The sequence below is a fragment of the Buteo buteo genome, chromosome 9, assembly GCF_964188355.1.
Source record: "Buteo buteo chromosome 9, bButBut1.hap1.1, whole genome shotgun sequence".
NCBI classification, from domain to species: domain Eukaryota; kingdom Metazoa; phylum Chordata; class Aves; order Accipitriformes; family Accipitridae; genus Buteo; species Buteo buteo.
The window spans coordinates 10,210,074-10,237,462 of record NC_134179.1 but is presented as its reverse complement, the minus strand read 5'-3'; the positions used below and the strand labels follow the sequence as shown (position 1 = coordinate 10,237,462).

The 27,389-nt window shown below is 36.5% G+C and overlaps 1 protein-coding gene across 3 annotated transcripts in view; it reads left to right on the top strand.

Annotated features, from left to right (window-relative positions):
• The window catches only part of PSME4 (proteasome activator subunit 4), a 71,996-nt gene that overhangs the window by 6,276 nt on the left and 38,331 nt on the right, over positions 1 to 27,389 (top strand). For 2 of the 3 annotated variants that reach the window (XM_075035341.1, XM_075035339.1), the window contains exons 2-19: positions 3,685 to 3,825; positions 4,385 to 4,501; positions 5,962 to 6,021; positions 9,418 to 9,462; positions 10,838 to 10,987; positions 12,164 to 12,227; positions 15,571 to 15,645; positions 16,165 to 16,287; positions 16,780 to 16,872; positions 17,793 to 18,058; positions 19,647 to 19,833; positions 20,529 to 20,618; positions 22,417 to 22,481; positions 22,578 to 22,728; positions 24,383 to 24,481; positions 24,871 to 24,940; positions 25,397 to 25,464; positions 25,942 to 26,157. In XM_075035341.1, the coding sequence (XP_074891442.1) occupies positions 3,685 to 3,825; positions 4,385 to 4,501; positions 5,962 to 6,021; positions 9,418 to 9,462; positions 10,838 to 10,987; positions 12,164 to 12,227; positions 15,571 to 15,645; positions 16,165 to 16,287; positions 16,780 to 16,872; positions 17,793 to 18,058; positions 19,647 to 19,833; positions 20,529 to 20,618; positions 22,417 to 22,481; positions 22,578 to 22,728; positions 24,383 to 24,481; positions 24,871 to 24,940; positions 25,397 to 25,464; positions 25,942 to 26,157 (2,080 nt within the window). The remainder of the gene's footprint in view (positions 1 to 3,684; positions 3,826 to 4,384; positions 4,502 to 5,961; positions 6,022 to 9,417; positions 9,463 to 10,837; positions 10,988 to 12,163; positions 12,228 to 15,570; positions 15,646 to 16,164; positions 16,288 to 16,779; positions 16,873 to 17,792; positions 18,059 to 19,646; positions 19,834 to 20,528; positions 20,619 to 22,416; positions 22,482 to 22,577; positions 22,729 to 24,382; positions 24,482 to 24,870; positions 24,941 to 25,396; positions 25,465 to 25,941; positions 26,158 to 27,389) is intronic. The other variant, XM_075035340.1, reaches the window with a different exon arrangement.

Sequence of the window (27,389 nt, the reverse complement as noted above, 5' to 3'; positions counted from 1 at the left end):
TTAGAATGACAGGACACAAAGTTACGGGGGGGGGGAGGGGGGGATGAAAATATCTTAGTGGGACTTTTCTGAAGTATTGTAATCCCTATTGTATGTAAATCTTGTTTTATGTCTATTTCCCTCTCATCTTTATCAGGTATAAGCTTTCTATCTAGATGCATAATGGATGTGTGTGTATACTGTATACATGTACATGTTATTCAAATAGTCTTGTTGAGCATGATTAATTGCTTTTCATATCGTCAAAAACTGAGTTTTAGACCAATCATAACCCTGTTCTGTGTGTTAGAAAATGAAAATAGATAGCTAGGAATTTAGGAGACTGCTCTATTCAGCTTCAGAAGTGAAGGCAATTTTTAACTGTAGCAGAGCAGCCAACTTTCTAGGGCAATTTAGGAAGTCCACTTGATATGATAGTGCATTTCCTAAAAATAGGTCTATTGTAATTGTGGAGTGAGGGGTTGGATACCTAATTTAGAATAGGGAATCGGCTTTTTGGTTCTAATTTTTTTTTTGTAATCTCCAGAGACCCTGTACACTGTACAGAAAGGATGGCGCCGTGAACAGAATTTTCACTTCCTAATTGTGTTTTTTGGGGTGGGTGGGTTGGTTTTGTTGCCTTTTTTTTTTTTTCTCTCCATGTAGCTGAACTCCAAATCAGGACCCAGTGGACCAGCACAATGAAGGACAATTTATTTATCCTTTTTGTAGTTGACTGGTAGAGGCTGAGAGCTCACAAAACCTTTGATGGTTTTCTTAAAGGAGGCATCAAAAGGGCAGCAGCATTAAGATTTCAAGAAACATCTCAATGTAGCATTACCTGCCTTCATACAAGAAGTCTTATTTTTTGTTTTGCAGTAATTTAGTTCTGGAATTATTCCCCCCCCCCCAATAACCCAATTAATATTTTTTTTTTTAATCCTGATGAGCCACCATTTATGTGATGAACGTGTATCTGTGTGATTAACCCCTAGGCATCCTTCAGGATTCATGAAGTTCTGCCTATATTCTTTTATTTAGTAATGACGATACTTCATCGTTTGTGAGGGGATATTCTGAAAATCAATATTGCAGTTCCCTTCTGTTAGATGTTGCTCATTTTAATCTTGAAGAAAAGGTGATTAGCCCCTTTCTAGAAGTAATTATTTTCTGTCATTGTCTTAATGCACAGCTGGATTAAGGCAAATAATTGATGGTTTTAAAATCTACCTCCCCACCTACATAAAGAAGCTGTAAATATGGGAGCAATTTGGCATCTAGTTCTGCTTCTTGGGCATAGTGACATCTTTGTGTTCAGTATGTTTCTGTATACTTTACTCCTTCTGTTTCTTTCTTAATTAAATGGCATTTTGTATAATAGAACTGCTGTTAGCAAATGTCAAGAAAGGTAACCAGCCAAACATTTTATTTTCAGTTATATATAGCGACACTGACAGATTAACTGAATCTCTTGTGAATCTAGAGTTTCTTTGTAGTTAAAATGTATTTTTCAGGCTTCTGCAATTTCTTTTTTTTTTAATCATACATGAAGAAATTCACATTGGGTTATTCCCATGCAGTATGTGAGCAATGTATGCTTTTAGAAGGTGAAATACTGCAATTAAAATAAGTATGATTAAGTTATATATTTCTGTTAGCCCTTACAAAATCAAGTGTCACTTTTTTTTTTTCTGAGGATTCTTTCTTCATGTCCATTTTATGCATGTGAAAAGTGTAGGTGTTCAGCTGTCGATGGTGTAATTCTATAGGTAGATGGTGTTTCTGGCCAATCCAGATCATTTAGGTTCCTGTGATAGAGTGGGTTATCCTGTATTTTGTTTGTTCCCTTCTGTCTTTGAAATAAGTAAAACATGTTGAAATAAGCATTAGTGAAAATACTGCCCATCAAATGTTAAAATCTCCCCTTGAAATCAATGGCAGAAGGAAAAGGGAAGTGCAAAGAAGTGCTGTAGTGTTGGTTGTTTTTTTTCTTTTTTTTTTTCTAAAACCTGCTGATGATCAGTTTGCCGGAGTCCTGCAGTTGTTCCACTGTGTCTTCAAAGGAAACTGGAGGAAGAAGGTTGGGAAAAAGTCTTGTGAGGGAAGAGCAAGGGGTCTTGGTATATGTATATTTAAGGAAACTAACTCCTTCTGGTAAGATTACTAGCTATGAGTGATCCTGAAAGAGATAATTTTGTTTTAAATTGAGGAACAGGGATGTAGAGAAGTAGGAAAAAAAGTACTCAAGCAGTTGAGTCCAAATCCCGTGCTCTGTGTCACTGTGTGAAGTGTGCTTTGTGTAAGCTTGCTTTATTAAGGGATCTGAATTTTAGTTCTCAAGGAGTCAGTTCTCCCACTGGCAGTTCTGCAAGGAATAAAAGCTTGCAGAGGAGCATGAAACATTTGAAACTAAACCAGATATAATATTAAACTAAACTCCTCAATGTTGCAGAATTTCAGAAACCAAATTCAGGAATTAGGACAGTTTGTTTTGATTGTTAGATCAGTAGCTGCTAATGTTTGCCCCTTTAAAATTACCTAGCCTCTATTTCTTTCAAGTAGGAGTTCTTCAGAGATGTTTCCTTCCTAATCTTTTCACGTGGCGGTTCCAGTGTAAGATTCTGCAATGTGTGCTGCCCTGCATACCAGATAAGCAGTGCAAGATCTGACATTTGTCTCATTACCAGAAAAAGCCTTGATGCTCCGCTGGTTTATATTTAGCAACAAATCAATCCAACCTCTACTAAATCTTAAACAAAAACAACAAATAGGCTTTTCAAAAAATTGTTTTATAGGGTTTCATATCTTGTATGCTTTGTCTGCTACTTGGAGGAGAGCATGTTAGTAAGGTTTTTTTATGAATCTTTAAGAATAGTTGGAGCAGTAATAACAAGGAAAGTGTACTTCCCAGGTGAGCAGTAATTTATAGTTGTGCGACATGTAAAATGCTGCACTAGAACCTTATATAGTTTTTGCTGGTGCAAATTACCGTTTGAAACTTTAAATGTATTCCTGTATTCGATCTAAACTTGGAAATAGCAAGCACTTCTTCCAGAGTTAGTCCTAATGGATCTATACTTTCTTAAGATTGTAAATAAAAGGGATAGAAGTGGGACACACCACCAGCAAAGCTCAGTGGCTAAATCAGTTGTTCAGCCTTACGGAAGCTATCAGATTTGGACTTTAATGATACTTGGTTTGGTTTGGGTTTTGGGTTTTTTTTTTGGGGGGGGGGGGGGGGGGGGGCGTTGGCTTCTGAATTGTGTCCTGGTTCCTTCTTAAAGTGTCCTAGCTGCAAAGGATAGAGTATAATAAGGCTGCTTGTGACAGTTGTGGTTTTGGATATTTTTGAGAGAGATAAATACATGGGGATATGGAAATACTAAATTTTATAGCTAGTACATTTTAAGTTGAGGTGAAAGAATATGATCCCTGGTTTTGTGGTATCTGGTGTGAGCATGAAGTTACGGTATTTGTAGAATCTTAGAAGACTGTAAATTTTATTCGGTCATTCTTTTTCTTTCTGTAGTTAGTTTCAGTTGTCAGTCTTCCTTTGCTATATGTCTTCAGGTTCTTATTTGTTGGACTTGTGAACCAGGTTTTAGTTTTGTTTCATTAAACAGCAAGCCAGAGTCTGGCTTGGGTCTCAGACAAAATGGAAATGTGTTAAAAATTTTGCTGATTCATCCTGTGTTTTGTTTGTAGATACATCCGATTATATGGGAGAAAATTTAGCAGAGAAGATCATGTGCTTTTTATCAAATTGTTGTATGAGCTGGTAACAATTCCAAAACTGGAGATCAGCATGATGCAAGGATTTGCACGCCTGTTGATAAACCTGTTAAAGTACGTACAGATTTCTGCTGACTACTGAAACTTTCATCTCTAAGTAGTTGATCACTTCACTTGCTTAATGTTGTTAGATACTTTAATGTAATAATATGTCCTATTACATGTTAGTTCACTTAATCTCCCCTCTACAGTTGATGTTGGTTAAAGAGTTCTCGTTACGCAAACACCTTGCCCCTTCCAGAGCTTTAGAATTGGTATTGAAAGTGAAAGAACGTCAGGGTTTTTCCTCCTATTAGGAAAAGAAAACATCTCAGAGAGCCAAGTGTTAAGCTTGAATCTCCGACAGGGAGAAGATGAAGACTGTCTCATAATTTGATAATGTTTATTTCACTTAGGCTTTTCCTGAAGATCTTGACAGCTTCTGTTTGTGCAGAACTGCTGCAAGCAGCTAGCTTTTTTCTTGCCTGACCTTCCTGCGGTTTGTGCCAAATGCTGATGATAAGCATAATTCAGAGCAGTGATCTGGGGTATTCTGGTGTGCTGTGTGTCAATGTGAATGTTTAATCTTAATGTGCTCATTGTTTTTTTTTGGTTTTTATTTCTTTTCTATTAGGAAAAAAGAACTGCTTTCCAGGGATGATTTAGAGTTACCATGGAGACCACTTTATGAAATGCTGGAAAGGATATTATACTCCAAAACAGAACATCTTGGATTAAATTGGTTTCCCAAGTAAGTTTGCATTTTCAAACATTTGATAGACTATAAGTACGTGTAATGCTGGCAAGTACTTTGTAATTTGCTTTAATATCTGGAATTTGATACACAGTAAATATTTTGCTTATATTTTCATGAATTATATTTCAGTAATTGCATGCAAGACTGTACTAAGTCATGTATACCCTTCTGTCAATGAATTGTGTTTGTTATGGTGTTCCTCTCTTTATGAATGTGATTGAGTTCATTTCCAAATATGCAGGAACAGGGGTCTTCATCAACTTATTTTAGGATGATAGCCCACAGGTTAGCAGATATAATGTTAAATTTTAAACGATATTCAGGTCAAATGTCTGCTGTTCAGTTATATAACCCAATAAGGGTTTGGGAAAATAAAAATGGTACTGTTCTAAAATTTATGTACTGTAAGCATTCTCAGTATCTGTAATGTAGGTGCAGATCTGTATGCATACAACGAAAAGTGACATGCCCTCTACAGGAAATACATATATGTGTCTGTATATATATTTTCTAAGTGATGATATGATATGGGCAAATCAATTTTTTTCCCAGTTAAGAATTTTAGAAATGTTCTACTGATTTTAAAAATGAAAACTTGTTTTCTTTGCTTTCTCTGCGCTGCCAATCCCTCCCCATCTGTCAAATTCGCAAAATTCCCATTTTCCTGGTAATTCCAATTAGAGAAGGTCCTGCTTTATAAATTACAGATTATGAAAGGTATTACATGGATAACACATTATGTTTATGTGAAGTTTCAATTGAAACAAACATAAAGAATTGCAGGTGAAAATACTTAATTGGCTTTATTAAAAAACAAAAAAATTCTGTCCAGGGATACTGAAGTACTACCACTGATTCCTTTTACTGAGTGGAAGATCCTATTGCTGATAAGTGTCATGAACAGAAAACATATGTAGCCTTGTAACTTGTTACACAGTGTTTCCTGCTGAATTTCTGTCATGGCTATGTAGGTGGAAAAATAATTTTGCTAAATTGCATTATTTTGCTAATTGTAGATAATACTTGTGAGTGAAAATCCAAAAGAGCGGAGCCTTTTTTACTTGGTTTATGCATATGCCAGCACCTGCTGCAACTGTATACTTTGCTCTGTGGGGCTGTTGTCTAGTCACTTTTCATTTATTGTGTGAGAAACTTGTGTAGTGGGGAGGGACTTTTCCAAGAGGGAAGAGGAGGTTAAGCTGGGAGGAAGATATCGATTGTGATGGTCTGTCTGAAGTGTTTAGCTTTTATTAACTGTATTAGATATCAGATGCTCCATCTTAATATGCAGTGCGATTTGTTCTCATACGGTGTTTTTTCTTTTTTTTTTTAACAGCAATTTTGAGGGGTGTCTTTTTGGTGGAAGTCGAGATATTTTTAAAAGCTGAGTTGATTTATAGCTGTTAATTTAACTACTGTTTTAATTTTTTTTTTTTTTTTTTTTTTACATTCAGTTCATATCGACCAGGCTTGTCTTCACCTAAAACATTTGTGCTTAATGTATTACATAGGTGGTAAGAATGACTTTTTGTTTTGTTCAGCTCTGGCCGATGTGTAATCTTCTGCATGTTCTGTTAGATTGTAGCACTTGTCACACAGGTGTAATTTTCTGCATAAATAATTGTATTGGAAAACCAGTGTTAACATTACACCACTGTTTGAGAATGTCGCACTGTATGTAAACCTTTCTAATTGGGGAACAAGATAGCGTGTGTGAAGTGGCTGATAAAGTGGCTACATGCTAACTAATTTAACCAGAATATATATATTTAAAGGGTTAAATGAAAGGTAGATTTTACATTTGAATAATTGCTGTGTCTTAGTATGGGCAAAATCAGTATTGGTGTAGGAGTGCATGTTACCAAGTGAGTGTACCTTACTATTAAAAACAATGAAATCATGGAAAGTGCTTTAGCAGTGAGGTAATAGGTTCTGGAAAATACACCCAGCAACAACCTTGTAGCTGTGAAGTGTGAAACAAAGTTTCTGTATTGGAACAGTTTATTGTGAATTTTTGCAGTGAAAAATGTATCAGGAGTTTTGGTGTATATATAAATTCAGAAAACTGGTATAAGTAGAAGTGGAATTGCAGTGGTTTTTGCTTTGTTTGGGTTTTTTTAGGAGGAAATTTTTAATTGTACTAATCCAATGAGAGATCAATATTTGGCTCACCAAAGTTAGAAATTCAGTAAAATAATTTGTGAAACTGTAGCTGGTTGCTCTTTTCATTGTCTTATTTTAAGCTCTTGTAATCTAGTGTCTACTGCAGGGCTAGAATTTCACTTAAGGCCTGAATCTGTCCTGTAAAACTGAAAATTGTGATTTCACTGCTTTTTGATAATGTAAGAGTCAACAGTGTCAGTTTATAAGTTTGTTGTTTTAACTGAAACATGTTTCTCTTTGAAAACGCAGGCGAAAAAAACCTGATTAACAAATTAATATGGTCATGTCCTTTCCAAAAGAAGAAAATAATCACGTAGTGCCAAAATGATGACTAGTGATAGGGGTTAATAATGTTGTTGGGTGTTTTTTAATATATTCATGTGACAAGACATAATAATAAGCTAATAATGCCTCAGGTAATAAGGAGGAACTAAAAGCAAAGAAAACTGAATGGGATGAGAAATTTTCCTCATCTCCTTAAATACACTGTTGTTTCAGTAATTAATAGGAGATACCTTCCAGTGTAAGTGGCTTCATTATCTCTCTGTGACAAAGGTTTTAAAAACCTTATCCGGATGGTCAGCATTAAATACCTGAGCAAGGACAGGAGTACAAACTGCAGTAGGCTAATCCAGTCTGGCGTGGTTTATGTATATAGTTGTTTGCTGTTGTGCTCTATTAATCCATGGCTAGGTTTAGTGATAGAGTAGCATATGAAAATTTGCGAGTGTGATAGCTGTAGATATTTTTCAGCAATTCCGCAGTAACAGGTATGCAGAAAGTCTAACCAAAAGTGGAACAGAAGCCACTGCTAAGAAGTTTGAGTTGGTTCAAAGTGACAATGAAAACAGTAACCAGCAGTCTCTTGTTCTCCCCAGGTGTGTTGTCCTGTCCTTTTCTAACTAGTAGTCATCAAATGGGAATCTTACAAGATGTCTTCTGTAATTAGTCTGTAGTTTTAACTGTGTCTTAGATGGAAGTTTCTGTATGTACAAAATTGTCTGCTGCTGTTTTTTTGTTTCTAGCTTCCATTCTAAGATTGTGATCAGAAGGGGACATCCCTTCCAGTCTTTCTGCTTTGCTCTTTTCTACTAACAAACGCTGAGATCTGACTGAAAACTTGTGAATTTGAAAGACTTGTTGATATCTGGCATCTGTGTTTCTTAAAATTCCTCTGTCCTTCAGGTTCTCTTTAGCAATAGCTCACTTTAGCGGAGTGTGATAGTATGGGGGTAGCTTTTTTTTTGTCACACAAACATTTTTCATGTTAATCTTTAATGCTCTTAAGGAAAGTTGCTGGTTCATGCTTTATTTATCTACTCTTGGAAAAACTGTTATCTACTTGTTAACTCTTTCAAGAACAGTATTCACTTTAATCCAGAATCTTTTAGAGCTTCTTGCAGAGTTTGGTATTGGTTTTGTTTAATGAATGGTTGGCCATTCGTCTTCAAATTTTAGAAGCTGTCAGTGAGGTCAAAATTTTCATTCTGGGAGAGGTCATGGATTCACTTTGTCACTGTGGCATAAAGTGCACAGAATTTTGCATCTTCTAGAGTGCTGCTTGAACTGAAATACTGTTATGAGGGCTGGGTGGGCTTTTGTTGGCTTGTGGTGAATGTTGAGGTGTTGAAGGGAAGTAGTGGTTTATCCGTTTTATATTTCTCCTGGCTTGTATGGGATCAGTTTATTTTGTGTAGGACTAGAGAGAGTGTATGTGCATGCTCAGTATTTGTGTGTCTCAATTGACCTAAACTGATCTTTGGTAAAATTCTAAAGGTGATACATTTGTGTCATCTTTTTCTGATGAAAATAGCATTTCTGTATGTTAGATTTTGATGATGAACTAAAGGATGCAATTTTTCTATTAAGAGTACAGAAAGTATGTCTAAAAGCTGTAGGAAGTTCTTGTGCCAGAACTTTTTTTTTTTTCATTCAGGGAATGTTTTTTTGGTAGAAGTGCAATTTAGTCTTGAGCTCGTCTTGTAATAAACAGAAGATTTGAAAACATGACAGTTTACTACCTTTATGGTTCCATTGATCGATATCTTTCTCTCCTCCCCCTTCCTTTTATTCTTTGAGTTTATTCTGAGGTTTAGTTGTTTTTAGGTGATTTGATGGCATCCTGTGACAATTCGTGTTAAAATGATTTCTCAAATAAGTTTTCTTGCTATGGATAAAAACACTTTTAAAATCAGCTGTTAATTGTGAGGGAAGCTAATGAAATAACCATTGATTTGCAGATAGGTCACTTCTCTTTCTTAGAACCACTGGACAAAAACCAAAACCAGATCGAAAAGGACAGATATGGTATTTGGAGTCTAATAATAACAACTTTCTGAAGCCTGTTGCCTTTATGTGTCTTACAAATATTTATGAAGTCCATAAAACCATTTTTTCTGTTTGTGTTTTCAACTTCCCCAAGAAGTTACCTTGCTTTGCTGGTTGTTCATGGATAAAATGCAGGGTATTACTTACAAGAAATAATAATAATTCTACTCTTCACTTAAATGCAGTAAATGCTAGAGTAGTGTATGAAAAGTAGAACCAGGAGTTCAGCAGAGCAATTTTAATCGTTATGATTAGGTCTGTGTAGAAGGCAATTAGCAACTGCATGTTCACAGAAGACATCTAATTGCATCAACATTATCTTAAGCTCTTCAGGGAAGAATCAGCAAACGGCTGTTTATTTTATGCTGTCATTGAAATTTGGTAATATACTATCCATAATTTTTCCTTTCTTGTTTCAGTTCTGTAGAAAGTGTTCTGAAAACACTTGTGAAGAGCTGCAGACCGTAAGTGTTTGTTGTTTTGTTTTGGGTTTTTTAAGCCTGTATCTTTAATATTACTTTAAGAGGGGGAAGAAAAGTGTTTAAAACAAACAAACAAACAAAAAAACCCCAACAAAACCCACCCTACTAGTCATTCCTTGGCTGATGTTGTCCCAACTCATTTAAGGAGTTTGGGGTGGAGGGTAGAGACTTTTCTCTTTTACTGCGTTATGAATGATCAATACCTCAGGTTCATAGGTTGCTTAAAATGAAAACAATGACAGGCATATTCTCTGTTATAATATTTAAACTAAGTGTAAGGTTGTTTGGTGTGGGTTTTTTTTTGTTTTTGGGGGGGGGGGTGTGTGTTGTTTTTTTTAACAGCCTTGGTTGAAAATCTGTTAATAGTTAAGCCAGGGTATCATTAGATAAGGCCACCATTGCTTTTGCTCGTTTGTGCTGTTATGTTCACTGGGAATGTGTGTGCCTGAACCAGTTTTGCTCTCTGCATTAATTGACTTTTTTAGCAGCTTAGATACTGCAAGGATGCAGAGAAGAGACTTGTTCTCTTTTTTTTACCGTTCATATGGCCATTTGTAGTTATCTGCTTTCATGGGAGCAGCTGTTTCACGTACTGATGTTACTCCATTGAGCGTTCCTATAGGAGATGCTGTTCTAAACACATATATTTAGTATGAGGAACATAAGGATAAAACAACCTTACAACCTATATTCTCCCAAATATATATGGGTTTGTGGCTAAATAAACCCCCTTAGTTTTCAGTGTTGATTTTTCTGGTATCTGTTCTGAATACAAAAGTCACTGAAGCAGAGTGTTTTAAAAATGAAAATGTGATATTTGTCTCTTGAAAATTCTGACTTAAGGTTGGGACACTACTTACAATTGGCCCCATATCAACTGCAATAATTATGTTGTATAAACAGTTGTATCTGGTATGCATTTTAAATATTGCATTGCATGGATATTTAGTTTCTTTTAAAAGAAATTAAATAACCAGCATTCTTGTAATGCTCCAATAAATGTTCCTTATGCCTTAAGTAATCTTTTTTTACATTGCATTGAATGTGAACAGTAGATGTTTGATTTTGACCAACCTTTACATTGAAATGGTTTTGCGTTGTACAGAATCTTTTGTGGTTCAACAAGACAAGAATCTTCTTACATTTGTGGTCTTAAAATGAGGCACCATGATGTCCTTGATCTTAACTCTGTTTTGTGAAGGTTAAGTGGAGTTGAGGACTACCTGTCTATTGCTCCTGTACATGGTCTTACTGTAAAACTAAGATTTATGACAAATTAGTAGTTTTAAATATGTTTAAAAGAGACACAGAATTTAAAGCCAAGTCTGTATATGTTCAATCGTTTCCTTCTTTTCAGATATTTTCCAGAAGATGCCACTGCGGAGATGCTAGATGAATGGAGGCCTTTAATGTGTCCATTTGATGTTACCATGCAGAAGGCTATTACCTACTTTGAACTATTTCTACCTACTACCCTTCCTCCTGAACTTCACCAGAAAGGTTTCAAGTAAGTGTAATTCAATGTCTGTTGCTATAGTGTTCTGTTGCAAATGCAGGTGATTCTCTTACAGGATGACTTGAAGTCAACCAGCAAAATGAGTGGTAGCTCTTAATGGCATTTTTGAAAGGAGTTCAAGACAAGAATTCTGTCAACATTCTTCTTTTGTAAAAGTAACCTGGGGGAATCTTAGTACCTATTCTCTAATGAGTTCTCCCTTCTCTAGAGTGAAGCACATGATATACAACAAAGCAAACTAATTGTATTACATGCACTTTAATTCTGAAGGAATGGTCTGGCAAGTGAAAATCATTAACCATAGCCCAGCTTTAAGTCCTACCTTCTATTTAATTTGGGGTAGCTTCTGGTAATTCCTTCATGTAGGCTATAGTACAGCTGTTACTACAAGTATGGGATTGTGAGAGGTAGAGGTCTTCAATTCACTGTCAGGATGTGGAAATATGAGATGGTCTGAAGACTGCTGTAGGAAATGAGTTTGAGAATTAAAGGAGAAACATTTGCAGGATAGGACAGTATCTGGATCATCTTTAAGGTAGAACTATTGAACTTTGAAACATAAGCCAGTGATGTTTAGCGCATGTAGAGATTACTTAGGCTAGTTAGGTTAAAAGTGTATTTGTGCTATAGGATTAGTGAAAACTTCAAGGAAGGGAGTGAATATTGTTTATGAAGGTGAATTTAAGTAAGGGACTGGTATGGAGGGTTTGCATATTTGGCTTCAGATGAATTCAGAATAAATGCTAATGATGCTTGTAACAATCGGTCAGTAGGGACAAATTTTAGATTTTAAGGTAGATAGAAATGAAGTAATGATTTATTGTCATCTGGTTTACCTGTGTTGGGATGGCAATATGTAATGAAATAGCAAAGCTGAAGTAGATAAGGAAACTCCTGGTGAAACACTTGTGTGAAAGGGGGGTGGTGTCAGAAAAGAGTAAGAGGAGGAGAGGTAAAAGAAGCAAAGACTGAAACTTGGGATCAGAGTTGGGGGTGGGGGTGATGCTGTGGCAGGGACAGTGATACAAGCATGTCCATGTTGATGATCCCTGTTCTTGTTGAGGGGCAGGCGAGTTCTTGTGACCACCTGGTGAAATGAGGGATAAATATCCAATGAGAGAGCTGCTTTCACAACATTAAAATTATTTTGATTCTGTTCTCTTGCAGGCTTTGGTTTGATGAATTTATAGGCCTTTGGGTGTCAGTTCAAAATCTTCCCCAGTGGGAAGGGGTAAGTATTTACTTTTCACCTACACTAGAATAAGTCCATTTAAATATTCCTACAATGTGCTTGCAAGGCATCAAAGTCAAACAGTGATACAATGGATTTTTTTCATTCTGCTTTAACTAGTACAAGAAAGCAGAGACAATAATTTCATGATTGTTAGCAAGCAATTACTGGCTGAATAAATGAGACTGCACTTGTGCTTGGTGAACATTGTTTAATGGCTAGCTCAGGCAGCTTTTCTTTCCAGCCTTGGGAAAGCTGGCATTTTCCAGACTGCCTGCTAATCCTTACAATGATGGAAAGTGCTATTGTGATTTCTATAAATTATAATTCTGTAAAGTCCCATCTCTTATATCTTAACACATTTCTCATGGTCCCTAATTTTGAGTAGTAATGCTTTGCCTTGACTTCAGTGAGTTGTCATCTTTGTTTTAGATACAGTAAAGAATCTGAACTCCTCTTGGCCAAAAATACCATTGGGCTGTATCTTTTAAGGAAAATAGTCTACCATGTACCTGTCTGCCTTTTTTGTGTGTCTCATATGACTAGATCCAAACTTGGGAAATAAAATCTCATCCTTGAGACAACACCACCAGCAGAGTAGGTACTATTGTTGTCAGCTGACCTGTGCCTTGGCTTTACTGCAGTGAAACTTGGCATATTACCAGATTTTTTCCATACTCAGTATGAAGATAAGCTCATTGACCATCTGGCTCCTTTCACTAATCTCCTGCCTATATATACAAGGAAGACTTCTCAGTGTCTTTGGAGAAAGCTGATTTCCAAAACACCGCTGAATGCTACCTTTGTAGCACATTCTGTTTCTGGCAATTTCTTTGTTAAAAGGCTTGTGTGTAGGTTTTTCTGGTTTGAGTTACATTTCGTCACAAATAAAGGAAGGCAGTCTTTGTTCCAACAGTTGTCAATTGTCCAGATTTGAACAGGGGTGACTGCCAAAGTTTTATTTGAGATTGTCTATAGACACTTCTGCATCTTTCTGATGGCTATCCAAAAAATGACAATTCTGTTTACTCTTTCTGACAGAAAGATGAGAGCCTGTACTTTAGTATCATGGCTTGGTTTGTTTCTGTCAAATGGTCTAACAGATAATCATGAACACTGTTTCATAAGTTATCTCTGGTATTTTTTCCCTCTTCCACTGCATTTTGATGGTTTGCTCGGAAGGCCCAAACAATTTTATTTTTTCCCCAAAGGTTTCACTTCTTGTTTTCTTTGCTGTCTTGTCCACTTCTTAAGGGCAGGCTTGTTCACTTCATCAGGCTTGGATGCAGATGATTAGACATATGGGTTCTGACTATGCAATCCGGTTTAAGCCTCTGTATGCTGCAAGCTTTTTCTCAGCTTGCTTTGCCAGGAATTAGACTTGCTGTGTGAAGGGGAGCTATAGATACAGAATCAATTGCATTTGTGCATGTTAAGGGTTTTTTCAGTGGGTTTTTCCTGGTATCAAACAAAAAAGCTAGATCATTTAAGAAAATGTAACACTTGTCTTCAGGCTGTGTCAGCTGTGACTGTCCTGAATTGAATTTGTGTTTTTTTTCAAAGCTATTGTGTCTTTGAGTGAGAGGTGAACTGTTCTTCTGTGAACACCTGTCTCTGAATTAGACAGGATTATTTAAGGCCCTTCCTTTTGGCTTTGCCATAGCTTCAAGGTACTGACAGAAGCATCAAGGCTCTTGGAGACCTGATAGGTATTTCCCTATTTGGGCAAGCTCATAAAAGCAGTGTTGGTGGATTATGTACTTTCTCTCAATCAGGATATGAGAGTGAGACTTCATCTCCTTTTTTGTTTAGTCCTGATAACTCTCTTTCCTGAGGACATCTTTCCGTTCCCTTTTGGACTCATGACACTGTCTTCTGGCGATGGAGTGTCTTAATTCGTCATAGATAGTCACATACTGTCATCCCATCTGACAGCTAATGGCTGTGACCTTCACAAGCCACAGATGTGTATAAACCAAAGCTTATGAATGTGACAGCCATCAGCACAGGCAAGCGTGCTTTAAGTAGGATGGATCCTGCAGAAGCTGAATAGTCCTTCAAGATGTGTTGGTTGAATTTTCTTCAGTGTCTATATATAGATGCTATTTTGGGCCAATATCCACATTCAGCTCACATGAGAGTGCTCTACTGGTGAGGAAGGAAGCACCATGAGATAAATTGACAGTCATAAGCACTTGTTAAGCTGCTCCAGCTTGGAGTTATGGTGGAATGTGTATCTGGCATGTCACTTTCTGGTCAAAGTTATCAAGAACCAGGATGATGCATTGACAGCCGAAGTGGACAGAGCAGGGCCCTTTCCTTTGCCAGAAATTGGTTTGGTTTTGGATACCTGTTTATTCTCCTCCCAAACCTCCTATCTTCTATAGAGCCTATCTCTCATTCTTGCATAGAAGAGGATTCTGAATATGTGTGTTGGTTGGGTCTCATTCTTCAGAATGTTCCTTAGGACATTTGCCAGTAACCAGTCCAAATAGTCCTCTATGCAAAGGCTATGAAAGTAGATAGCAGGTTTCTGTTAGAGAAGTCGATGAAATCACCAGACTAGAGCCTGTTCTGTTATGAGATTTTTTGCTTTGCCTAAGCTGTGTTGTGGAAAATCTCTCTTCTGTCACCTGGAGTTTGTTCCAAACCTTCGCTGCAGAGATGAATAGTCTGCTATGCCCAGTTGATAAAATGGTGGTAGCGTTTGAAGAATTCTGAAGCTTAGTACAGGTGTCTTTCTGTAAGCGACTACCAGGAATCTTCTGGTCTCTGGAAGCTGTTCAAAAAGGGGAAAAAGCTCAAAGCTGCTCAAAAGGGGAAAAGATATTTCTTAGCAAAAGCTAAAGTCTTTGATGACATATAGCTCAAGTATAAGTTTGTTTGTTGTTCATCAACTGTTCTTCAGAGTTGTTATAACAATAAATGCTTGAGAATTAAAATGATAGTGAATGCATTCTGCCTTTCGTTTTAATTCACAGAGCATGGGGAAAGGGAGAGTGTAACTTGTAAAAGTACTACTAGTATGTCTTTATATTTTAAAGAAAATTTGAAGAGATAGGGGTGTATATTCTGACAGGCTGCCTCTCCTAGAACTTGGATCACAATTACCTGCTTTGTAAGTGCTCAGATGAGTAACGAGTTGGACTCCTGAAGGTAGGAATTCAGATGCATTAGGCAATATGGTATTGGTAGCTTCTGGTAGAGTGAAATCTCCCTTTACAAGTGTTTTAGTGCCATGGGTAGCTTTTATCTTGCATCGGTAAAGTAGATTGAGAGGTTTGTGCATCTTTATAATAAATACATTCTAATGAATATTTCCTTCTTTTATGGTTGTTTTCAGCATCTAGTAAATCTTTTTGCTCGCTTGGCCACTGACAACATCGGGTACATAGACTGGGATCCATATGTACCAAAGGTAATATTTGTCATTTTATGAAATTATTTTGTTTACTTTGAGGTAAGTCTTCAGTGTTACTATGCTAAGAATAATTCATATTCCCTGTATGGGTCTTATACTGCAGTGGCCCAGTTTTTCAAATTAGGTGCATTCATTTGAAGACATAAGGTTAGCTTTGAAAATTTGAGCCATCCTTTTGTAACAGACAGATTTGGAAGTTGTTACTGTTATCACCTGACTCAAAACGAAACCAAAGCAACAACATACCTTACTACATAAGTATTGTCTGATTGTATAACTAATCCCATGTTCTTGTGGAAATAGCCCTTAATGATATTCTTTTGATAAATAGTATATATGACCTTTGAATCTTTCAGTCTATGGATTTTTTAAAAGATGTTCATGACAGTTACGTTGTTCAAAAAAAATGAAACCACCAAATACCTTTTGATTAGAAAATTAATTTATTTTAAAATAAATAAATTTAATTAATAAATTAATTTATTAATTTATGTCAATGCTTTTATCTTTTTTCAGATTTTTACCAGAATTTTGAGGAGTTTAAACCTTCCGGTGGGAAGCAATCAAGTGGTTGTTCCAAGATTCTTAACAAATGCTTATGATGTAGGACATGCAGTAATGTGGATCACAGCCATGATGGTTAGTAACTTTTTCATAAAATGAAACAAAAACCAATGCAGAGCTTTTAAGCAAGTATGTATTTAAAATTAATGTTTGTTCTGTTTAGCTCACTGCAGAAGCATGTTTTTAGGCTATCTTTTGCCCAAGGTTTATTTTAAAGTACGTTGTTTCACTGTCAGTTTAGAATGTGGATGGCAAGGTTTACTTCACAACTGCTGTCTGTGGTGTTCTGGAAATGAACAGCCAGCTCTAAGTGCCTCTGTGGATACGCACTTGGGACCTGCTTAACATTGAATCACTCTTTTAGGGTGAACCTCATCAGGTCAGATGGAGAGAACTTGCTGCTTAGTGCTGAGCTGAGGGTGGGGAAGGGAAGGAATTTGCAGATGTGATTTGATGCTTTGAGGTATTGCTGTGGTAAGGGAGAGCACTCTCTTCTACCTTGTACTACTGTGTTACCTGTTCATTTTAACTTTCTCAGCGTAATAAACTGTCGTTTATTTTTTACAGGGTGGACCAAGTAAACTAGTGCAGAAGCACTTGTCTGGATTGTTCAATAGCATTGCCTCTTTTTACCATCCTTCAAATAATGGGCGGTGGCTGGTGAGTTTTTTGCATGTCAAGACAATAACTTTGGCTGTAATTTCAACAGCCAAACCTGTCAAATCAAACATAGATAGATAGATACACTTATGCGCTCCGACAGCCAGATTGTTGGTGGTATAATATTTTGAGGCTTTAATCTTCAAGATACATGATTGTACTGTCATTCAAATCATACTTTTATTCTGATGTCAGGACCACAGCTAATGGGAGTATTCTTCAAACATCTAACCCAAGTGCAGTTTATAAGTCCAAAACTAGACATCCAATTCATATATAGCTAGGAAAAAGAAGTTGGCACTTTAAAGGAGGGTGATACACAGCATCAGTGTTACTTGTGTGACATAGTTTTTGTATTACTGACCTACTGTCTCCAAGTTAGCAAAATCTAGTTTTGATTAACCAAAGCAAAAGAAGATTTTTAATGCATATCTAGTTTGATGAAGCATAACTTTTTGATGGTGTAGCTAGTGGAGTCTTCTGCTAGAGAATGTAAGAATCTCCCTGTGATAACTGGTAGCAAGTACAGATTAAAAGAGCAAGGCTGGTCGAAGCAATGCCAAATGAGCTGACCTGTTCTAGAATAGGATATTTGCTTACACATGAATGTGCAGAGAATGGTCTTAAAGATTGCCTAATTACTGGTAGATAATCTTTGTTCTTGACTATATCCTTTGTATGTATTTTTCATTATTTTTTTAAATCATAAGGTGTAGTGCTGGCAGCATAATTGCTAATATTTTGGGAACTGAAGTTTAATGACAAATTGTGAACATTGTATTTTAGAACTCTTCTGAGTTTTCTTTTATTGCAGTTGTGTAATTTCAAGATACTGGCTTGCTGATTGTCTATTGTACACTTAGCAGCTCAGATTCTGCTACTGCCCAGTAATTGAATAGCATTTCTTGTATGTTCAACAGAACAAACTGATGAAACTACTTCAAAGGTTACCCAGTGGTGTTGTCAGAAGACTGCATCGTGAGCGCTACAAGAAAATGACTTGGTTAACTCCTGTGCCTGATAGTCATAAACTTACTGATCAGGACGTTACAGACTTTGTAGAATGCATTATTCAACCTGTTCTTCTGGCTATGTTCAGTAAAACTGGAAGCCTGGAGGCTGCCCAAGCCCTGCAGAACCTTGCACTGATGCGTCCTGAATTAGTAATTCCACCTGTGCTTGAGAAGTAAGTTCTGCAGAATCACTGCAACTTCCCTGCTCCTGTTCCCAACAAATAAAAATGCAAAGCAGTCATATTAAGTGATAAGCAATTTCCTTGTTGCAAATGAATGCTTGCAGTGAGAGAAACTGCTAATACACACCCCTGAGCAATCACCTGAATCAGGACAGGGAGTGAGGGAGGACTTTGCTTTTTATTTTATTAGTTTTGTTTTAAACACCTGGCAAATGGAATAGTTCTGGGAGCTGTTCATAGCTTGTGCAATATAGGGTAGTCCTCAGGTGGTTTGCCTTTCTGTTAGCATTTTGTATCAGATAGTGGCTGGATCAGTTGACAAAGCAACTTTGTACCCTTCATTCATGAGCCACCCTATGCCTTCTCACTAGCTTTCCATTGGGCGAAATATAAATGATGCTATTGCATGTTTATGTAGTAATAAGCATAAGTTTTATATTTCTGTTTTGTGTCAGAGTATGTTACAACTACTGATTGTTTAAAATTACTGTCATTGCTTCTGACTTCATAAGCAAATTCCTAAAGCACGTGCCCATGTAAAATACTCAGTTTGTACTATTACTAATCCCTTGGTGCCTGAAATTCCAAAAGAAAAATGTAACTCCTTCCTGCCCCAATGAAAGGCTTTCTTTCTAGTCCCTATCCGTGTTCCCCCTCCTATGCAGTCTTTTGTACTTTAACAACTTGTATTGTAAAAACAGTGGAGAAATAAGTTTGCCTTGAAGAGCCCTTCCTGACTTCCATACCTTAGTGACTCAACTGTTTGTAAAAACTTGATAAATCTGCTCTTACATGAAAACATTTCAAGTATAACAGTTCTAAGAAGGACAGCAATGGACGCCCGTATTGGGTATGACTACTTTTTCTGTTTTGAGAGCAGACTGAACGTCTCCTCAGTAGTTCAAACTATCACTGGTATGTTTTCCTTGGCTGCAGTTCTGAATTCATGTTGTTGAGTAGATGTAGGTCCTTTGTGCTTCAAATGACATAGGACGGGGTAGCACTATGACTCTCATTTGAACTGTAGGTTGTTGATAACAGTAGGAAGTGTTACGCAGTTTGCTAAAAAGTACTTAGTGTAAAAAAAGGTTTAAAAGTCACAGTAATGTAACAGGTTTTTATAAAAAAATGTATGGACTTTAATGTAACATTAAGTAATATATCCCTTATCTTTTTTAGAGGCAGTCAAGGTAAGATTTCACACTTGTCACAAGAGCCTTACACTTCTAAGTTCACAGCTTGCATTAGCTTAAAGTTCAAACATGAAAATCATCATAGCTTTGAATCTAGGAGGCCATGCAGTTATTAATTGCTATCCTGCAACTGCTAACATTCTTTAGTCCTGAATTTGTTGTGAATAGGACTGATCAAATGAAAGGAACATTTTCTAATAGAGCAACGTTAAGTCCATTGCAAAAATATTAGGAAAAAGATTTTGGAACCATTGATGAGCTTGAATTTTTCTTGCAGAAATTTTCTACCCATTCTGTAGAAAATAACATGTGCAATCCACTTTTATTTTCTTTGAAGACTTTAGAAACATTCTTGTTCCTAATATGACTGCTCTTAAACTTTATAGAACATATCCTGCACTTGAGACATTGACAGAACCTCATCAGCTCACAGCTACTTTAAGCTGTGTAATTGGAGTAGCTCGTAGTCTGGTGTCTGGGGGGAAGTGGTTTCCTGAAGGTCCAACACACATGCTACCTCTACTGATGAGAGCATTGCCTGGGGTGGATCCAAATGACTTCAGCAAATGTATGGTGAGTGTATAAATCTTACCTTTTTTTTTTAGAAGATAGTTAGCCAACTAGTTCACTCTGAAAGCTTTTTTTTTTTTATATTTGTATGAAAGCAAGTAACTCATGTTTCCAGAAGTTCTTAGCCTGATTTTGTTCCTGGACAATTTTATTTGTAAAAAGTTAGTATTACAAGCCTCTAACTTAGGATAATGTTTTTAGCTTGTTGGACGGTGTGAAGTGAATCTTTAACTCCATGTTGTTGTAAGCATTGTACTGACTTCTTGGGCAGCTCTAAAAAAACAAGATAAAAGATGTTCCAAAGCTCCTAGGAAATATTCCTCGTCTTTTAAGATCAACAGGAAGACCCTTATCACTAGGTTTTCATTACATTATGTCCTAAAAGCCCACATCTTCTCAGGAATTCCTATTAATTGACTATTCAAGCAATGTAAACATTATAGGGATTTTGTAACTTTAAAGTTCAGTATAAAATAAGTGTTACTTTACTCAGAAAATTGAGGGGATTTTGCACAGTGCTGACTGGTAAGTTTTATATATGAAATCAGGAATAACTATTGAAGTTTTGGGATGGAAGAATTAGGATTTGATATTTTTTTTAATGTAATGATTTGTTTTAGCTTCCATACCTTAATTGCAAAAGCTTTTTAATGTGTAGAATACAATAACACTAAAGAGCTGTTCGCAACTCTCAACAGATTACATTCCAGTTCATTGCAACATTTTCTACTTTGGTGCCTTTAGTAGATTGTTCATCTGTATTGCAAGAAAGAGATGATCTTTCAGAGGTAAGAGTGCTGTGCGGTTATAAAAACAAAACTATAACCTAGTTTTCAATTTAATTTCTAGCAATGTAATAATCTCTTCAGAACTCTAACAGCTTTGCTACTCTTGTATACATAAAGCGAGGTTAAGCAAAAATGCAACAAAGAAATGAAGATGTGGATCAGGTTAGCTTCTGGTCAGTGTGGTAGAGCTGACATCAGTGTGCAAATTTGCCATATGTTCTTAGCATTGCTGCTTAGTGATAAGTTGTTGTAGAGATAATGTTAAATTCAAACAGTTTAATGTTTTTTTTGTCAAAACTTAGCTGCACAAGACCCTGTGTGGTGTAATTTGACTCTAAGCTTGCCCTGCTGTGCGTAGGAGGTTGGACTACATGGTCTCCAGAGGTCCCTTGCCATCTAAATTTTTCTGAGTCCAATAAAACAGCAGCTTCATTACTGTTAAATTTTTTTAAACTTCTTGTCGCCGTAAAACATTATAGTGGCAATAAAAAACTCCCAAACCAATAAAAGCTACAGTGTTGTTGTAAGATATGTATACATCATTTCTAGTTTAAAACTAGTCCAGATTAGAGTGAGGTAAAGGGATAACTATTGATTGTCTGGGAGACTGTGGAAGGAATTTGGTCTCCTGTTGTTGAAAACTTTGTATGTGTTAAAAAAACAAAACAAAAACCAACCAACCAACAACAACAAAACCACCACCCCAAAACCAAATCTGTTTGTATTTATTTTTCAAAAACCTAATGCACTCTTTAACTTTCCAGGGCTTTTTTCCTCCTACAGGAAATAATTTGAAAACACTCGCTCCTCTTTAAAGTGTTTCTGCAGTTACGATTCTCTTTTTTTCTGATTGAGATTCTGTTGCTTTCTCTTCAGATGGCTGTTAATCTTTTCCAGTCAAGAGATAGTAACATGATTAGACAGTGAGCCTCATCTCCCTCTTCTGTGTTTTATCCTTTGCTGCCCTTTTGTTATTAGATATGGTCACCCCACCTGTTTGCTGCTTTGGAGTGCTGTTCGTATACATCTCTAGTTTTAGAGTTCCTTGCACTCCATTTCTCCAGCATTGTTCTAATACTTTGTCCTTTTCTTTTTCATGTAGCAGAAAAATACAGGAGAGAATGGGAAATAGTTTTTGTTTCTTTATGTACCACTACACTTTTGATTCTGCTTTTGATACGGCAGTTCAAGCACAGAGAGTGAAGCTATATCTGGCATACTACAAATGAGGCAGCAGCAGCAGTATCCGCTATGGTAGTTGCAACTGCCGTGTAAAATCTTGTCCACTGCTAGAAGACTCTTCTTGTAGCTCAGAGAACAGCTTGTAGCTACAGATTGCACAGATTCTGAACGCTTAGCTACTGGAAGAAGGTTAATTTCATTGCCCCAGAGCTGCAGCAGTCAAAAATTAAGAGGAGTTTGTACGCTGAATATTTAATGAAATATGTCAGCAGAGCCAAGTCTGCCACCACAGTTGGCACTTGCTGACCTCCTGCTGGAAAGGAGGATCAGTAGTAAGGCCAAAGGTTGTATCCATGGAGGCAGACCTGATTTCATCCTCAGAGGTTATTTGGCTAGACATCAAGGCCAGGAAATCAGACAGGACAGTGTAAAGGAAATGTAATAATTGTTTCAGGTAGTGTACTCAAGACTGTACGAACTTCAGTGGGAAATGCACTGTGGTCTATATCACTTAAAAATTGGAAGTGTTTTTGAAACAGTTAATACAGGAAATAAACTTAATATTTCCTTAAGAAAAGCCAACCTTTTGTGCTTCTTTTGTGTTGGAAAACTGTAGGTGGAAAGAGAATTGTGCTCTGCAACTGCTGAGTTTGAGGATTTTGTACTGCAGTTTATGGATAGGTAAGTAAGCGAAGGACAAGTGAAAGCCTGGCATGAAGAGCTTAATAAAACTTTCAAGTTCTGCTTACTAACATTGTACTTATTGTATTCATATAGATGTTTTGGACTTATAGAGAGCAGCACACTAGAACAAACCAGAGAGGAGACTGAAACTGAGAAAATGACTCATCTAGAGAGTCTAGTGGAATTAGGTCTCTCTTCTACTTTCAGTACAATCCTTACCCAGTGTTCAAAGGATATCTTTAAGGTATGTAGAACATGGGCTTTCCATCTAACTTTAAGAGGCTTAATTTTCTGTTGTGAATGACTGGTGCATTCAGATTCTTCCTTCTGTCATTGTCCTGTTGTGACCTTTCACATTTAACCAAGGAAAGGGCTGGGGGTGCAGGGGAAGTATAGGACTTGATGTCAATTTGTTTTATGATTTTACATACATCAGTACAGAGCTCTTAGGTTCTTGATGCTGTCTTGCCAACTGATGATAAACCTTAGGAGAAATCATTCTAACGGCTTATTTTATCACTTTAGGCTGTGATTTTTGATGTCTTTTCATGGTAATGCTAACCTGCCCATCCCCTGTTTTTCTTTTCTCTCCCTCTCCCTACCACTAATTCAGCTGGGCAAAAGAAGCTGTTCAAGGAGCCATGTGGCTAATGGGATCAGAAAAATTATCTGGATTAAACTAACTCTGAGGGAGGGGGGTGGAGAATCCATGTTGTTACATGGACAGATTCCTTCATTGCAGGTTGGGTTAACGCATTTTAATCTGTTTATATTACATTATGTATATATTTGGAGATGCTAGGTTTTGTACATTTTGAACCATTGCATTGGATGCTTTGGTATGATTTTGTCTGGGAGCTCTTGGTTAATGTAAGTCTTAAGTTAATTCTTTGTTGTCATTAAGTATTTGATTTGTATTTTTCCTGATTGTTCAGTATTAATCATCTGTGATCTACACTATACAGTTCCGTTTGGCTTGCAAGGTATTGGATGGTAATAAGCTGCTTTAAAGCATGCTGGCCACTTAAATAGTTGATAGTTGAATTCCCTACTTATTTGTTAACTAAGGGTCTTGGCTTTACTGCACTTTGACATGCGAAATAGCATAGTTTTCCTTTCAGCGGATTGTGACTTATTCAGGGAAAACTGTTTTTCTGTGTAGTTTCTCAGAAGCACCCCAAGCTTACATTAGGCAACAAAATTTATCTGACCTTCTTTCTTCCCAAAGTGAACATTTGAGAAGTGTCTCCAGTCTTCAGCTGAAGGCAGTGTCCCATTATGTCACCAGTTAAAACACTTAGTGTGTTTTGTTCATAATTCTTGGGGGGAGGAGGGGAATATAGACCTTCCTGTAATTGAATTATTTTAATGATAGTGGACACTGTCATGTATTTTCCTGTTACAGTGTGTTACTGTAACTGAGTGTTGCAATAAATAACAAGAAAAAAAAAACCTGAAAATCCTGCCAACTGAAACTATTTTGACAAACCTTTTGTCATTGCTACTTCTGCAGCAGGCTTTATTCTTCTGCTCAAGGCAGTAGTTGTACAATTAGACATGTGTCGCATAGAGTGCAAGTCGTGTACTGATAACATTTAGGATTTTTTTTTCCTTAGCAGTTACTATTCACATAAGGTTTTAATCTTTTTATTCCATGGTATTGTCAGCTTTAATTGTGATGGTAGTTGCATTTTACTCCGCTTTAGACATTCTACAGAACTGCTTTCTCTGTCTCTATTGTGATTTTTTTAAATGTGAATCGTAGTTGCAGTCTTCTGGTTTGAAAGAATACAGTATTATGTACAGATGCTGCTTTCTGTGTAACATCAAACATTTTATGATACCTAGTTTTCTGTTTTAAAAAAAAGTAACATCTGTCTTTTTGTACTCATTTTTAGGTTGCCTTGGAGAAGGTTTTTAACTTTGCTGTTTCAAATATATTTGAGACGAGAGTTGCTGGTCGAATGGTTGCCGATATGTGCCGAGCTGCAGTAAAAGTGAGACAAAATGCTCCAACTTAACTTGACCTTTAGTTTAAAAAATTTTTAAAAAGCCAATACTACTACTTTTTCTTATGTAAGATCTTTAAATTTTCATGTAAATACAGGTGGTTCTTAGTATTATGTCTTCTAAAATTGGATGGTTGCATACAGGAATATTTCAGGAGGTTTATTCACAATTTTTTGGGGTTGCATTTATGTTAAAGCAGGTTTTATTGAGTGTTTCAAAGTTGCAAGGTCAGACTGACTCTAGATTGAATTGGAGTTGAGATACAATCTATTCTTCTCTCTTTTTCAATAATGTTGTTAGAAGTTGTTTATCAATGTGTGCGCTGAGTTCCATAAGACATCTTTTTTTAAAATGGGCTATTTGATGCCGTTTCCAGTGCCGCCCTGAGGAATCCTTGAAGCTGTTTGTACCACATTGCTGCGGTGTTATAACTCACCTCACAGTCAGTAAGTTTGTAAGATTTCTAGTGTGACTTACTTTGGTTTGGGGTGACTTTTGTTAAACATGAAAAAAATATTTAAAACTTCCGTGTGTTTTCAACAACTTCATTTCAATGATGGAAAATTAATTCTGTTCATTATTTTGCCTAAAAAAACCCAAACCAACAACTATTTATGTGTAATTTCAAGACAGAAATCTACCAAGCTACAGGAGTATGCTTCTTTAAAAATGTGGCACTTTACAATGTCTCCAGACATTTCTCAATTTCTCAAAAAGCATTCAAGATGTTAAATTGGCTAAAGTAACTTCCAGTTGGACACAGGTGCAATATGAATTGGAAGGTTGCAATAGAAGGGTTGGGAGTAAACTTTTGGGATGCAAGCGTTGGGTTTATGATTTAGCTTGTTTGGAAAACTTGACTTCAGTATCATTACAGCAGTGCTTGTCCCTTGTTCCTCTAGATGATGATGTATTACATGATGAAGAACTAGATAAGGAGCTACTTTGGAATCTTCAGCTTTTGTCAGAGGTATTGCAAAGAATGTTCTTCCCATGCATGTATATTACTGAATCCTGTTTAATGTCCCTGAAAGAAGAAAATAACCTTCTGCTATTAAAGTAAATGTTGTATGAATGACACTGCATAACTTCTTTTTCTTATCTAATTTTAAATGGGACATAAGTGGCTGCTGTTTGAGGGAAGTAAATGTACAATGTGTATGTAGAATAGGATTAAAGCATTTAATACAATTATTGAGGGATGGAGAGAGAAAATTTTTAACAGGGTCCAGAAGCGATGTATATCATAGTTCTTGTGTGTTACTTAAACTTTTCCAGCAGCAGTAGAAGTGGTAGTACATGTGCAAGTTCAGTATTTAATTTGAATTCACCGTGACATACAGAATGAAACTTGGTACAGGATGAGTTGAGCAGCATAATCCTCTCTTTAGTCCTCTAGAACAAAATCAGTTATGTTTACCTTTGAAATCTTTGTCTTTGCTATTAGATCACTCGAGTGGATGGAAAGAAGTTGCTACCGTACAGGGAGCAGCTTGGGAAGATACTGCAGCGAACCCTACATTTAACCTGTAAGCAGGGTTACATTCTGTCTTGTAACCTACTGCACCATCTTCTTCGTTCTGCTACACTTATCTACCCCACAGAATACTGCAGTGTGCCAGGTGGCTTTGACAAGCCTCTTTCTGAATACTTTCCTATCAAGGCAAGGATTTTAATTTATTTAGGATTAGAGGATTTGACTTTCTTTTTTAAAAAACAATCATACACTATATTATTTGGTTTTATTTGCAGATTTCTGAACATAGGTAGCAGCAATGGAAAGTGTAATTGAAAGATGCTTTGGGCTTTGAAACATAGGGCAAATTACAAGTTACTTAAAATTATATCGATAGCAAAAAATGAATACTGACTTGTTTTGAGTAGTTTTATAGCATGACATATTAGTGTTTTATGACATATGTTTTACAATGATTGCATGACTACAGTAAGATAATACAAAGCAAGAATGCCTGCTCATGTTTCTTAATCTTGTAACATACGATGCATTTAGTTGAGACCCAGCTGTCATGAAGTGCAGTGGTATAAACAGTTAAGTTTGGAGTTTAGCAGGAGAATTTTGCTGTTCACATTAACTTAAATATCCAGTCATAGGAAGCATTGTTGCACTGGGACAAGCTTAGTCTTTCATCTGCTTTTGTGGATGAGAACTGCAGCCTTTCCTTGTTCCTCTTCATATAAATGTGTTTATCAGATCCAACAAGTAATGGTGAGTGCATGGAAAACTGAGTACATCAGTGCAAAGCAATTACAAGAAAGGAGATAATGGTATTCTACAGGTAGGCAGAATAACAAATGAACAATGATTCTACACTGAGCTTGAGATAAAATGAAAGTAGAAGTGACAATATAAAAAATTACTGAAACTGTCAAAAGTAATATGGTAGTTTGCTGTTAAGACTTTTAAGGTCAGTTCATCAGTATTACAGATGAACAGTGCAGCAGTTTTCATTTTGAAATGGCTTATATGAATATAAAACTGCATTTTGCTGAAAAGTGTTGTTTTACATAACTTTACAACTGCAGGTAATTGAATGCTTGTTACTGAAAGCTGGTACAGTTTTATAAACTGATGAGGACATCCAGTTGGGCCAGATATTCATTTAAAAACAAATGAACAAATCTTAATTAAATGCCCCAACACAAAAAATTTTTCTTAAATTCCTCTTCTGAAATTGAAAAATTCCCCAGTGGCTACTTTAGGAAATGTATATATCAAATGTATTATATCAACTCTTAATTGCCATTAACAGCTTGAGTTTGTCACTTACATGCTTCCTACCCTGCCCCAGTGTAAAACTGCAGTTCTGTCACTTTTTCAAGTAACACTCATGGAGGACTAGCCTGCTCTTCCAGGGAAGAGACGTAATAGTAGGC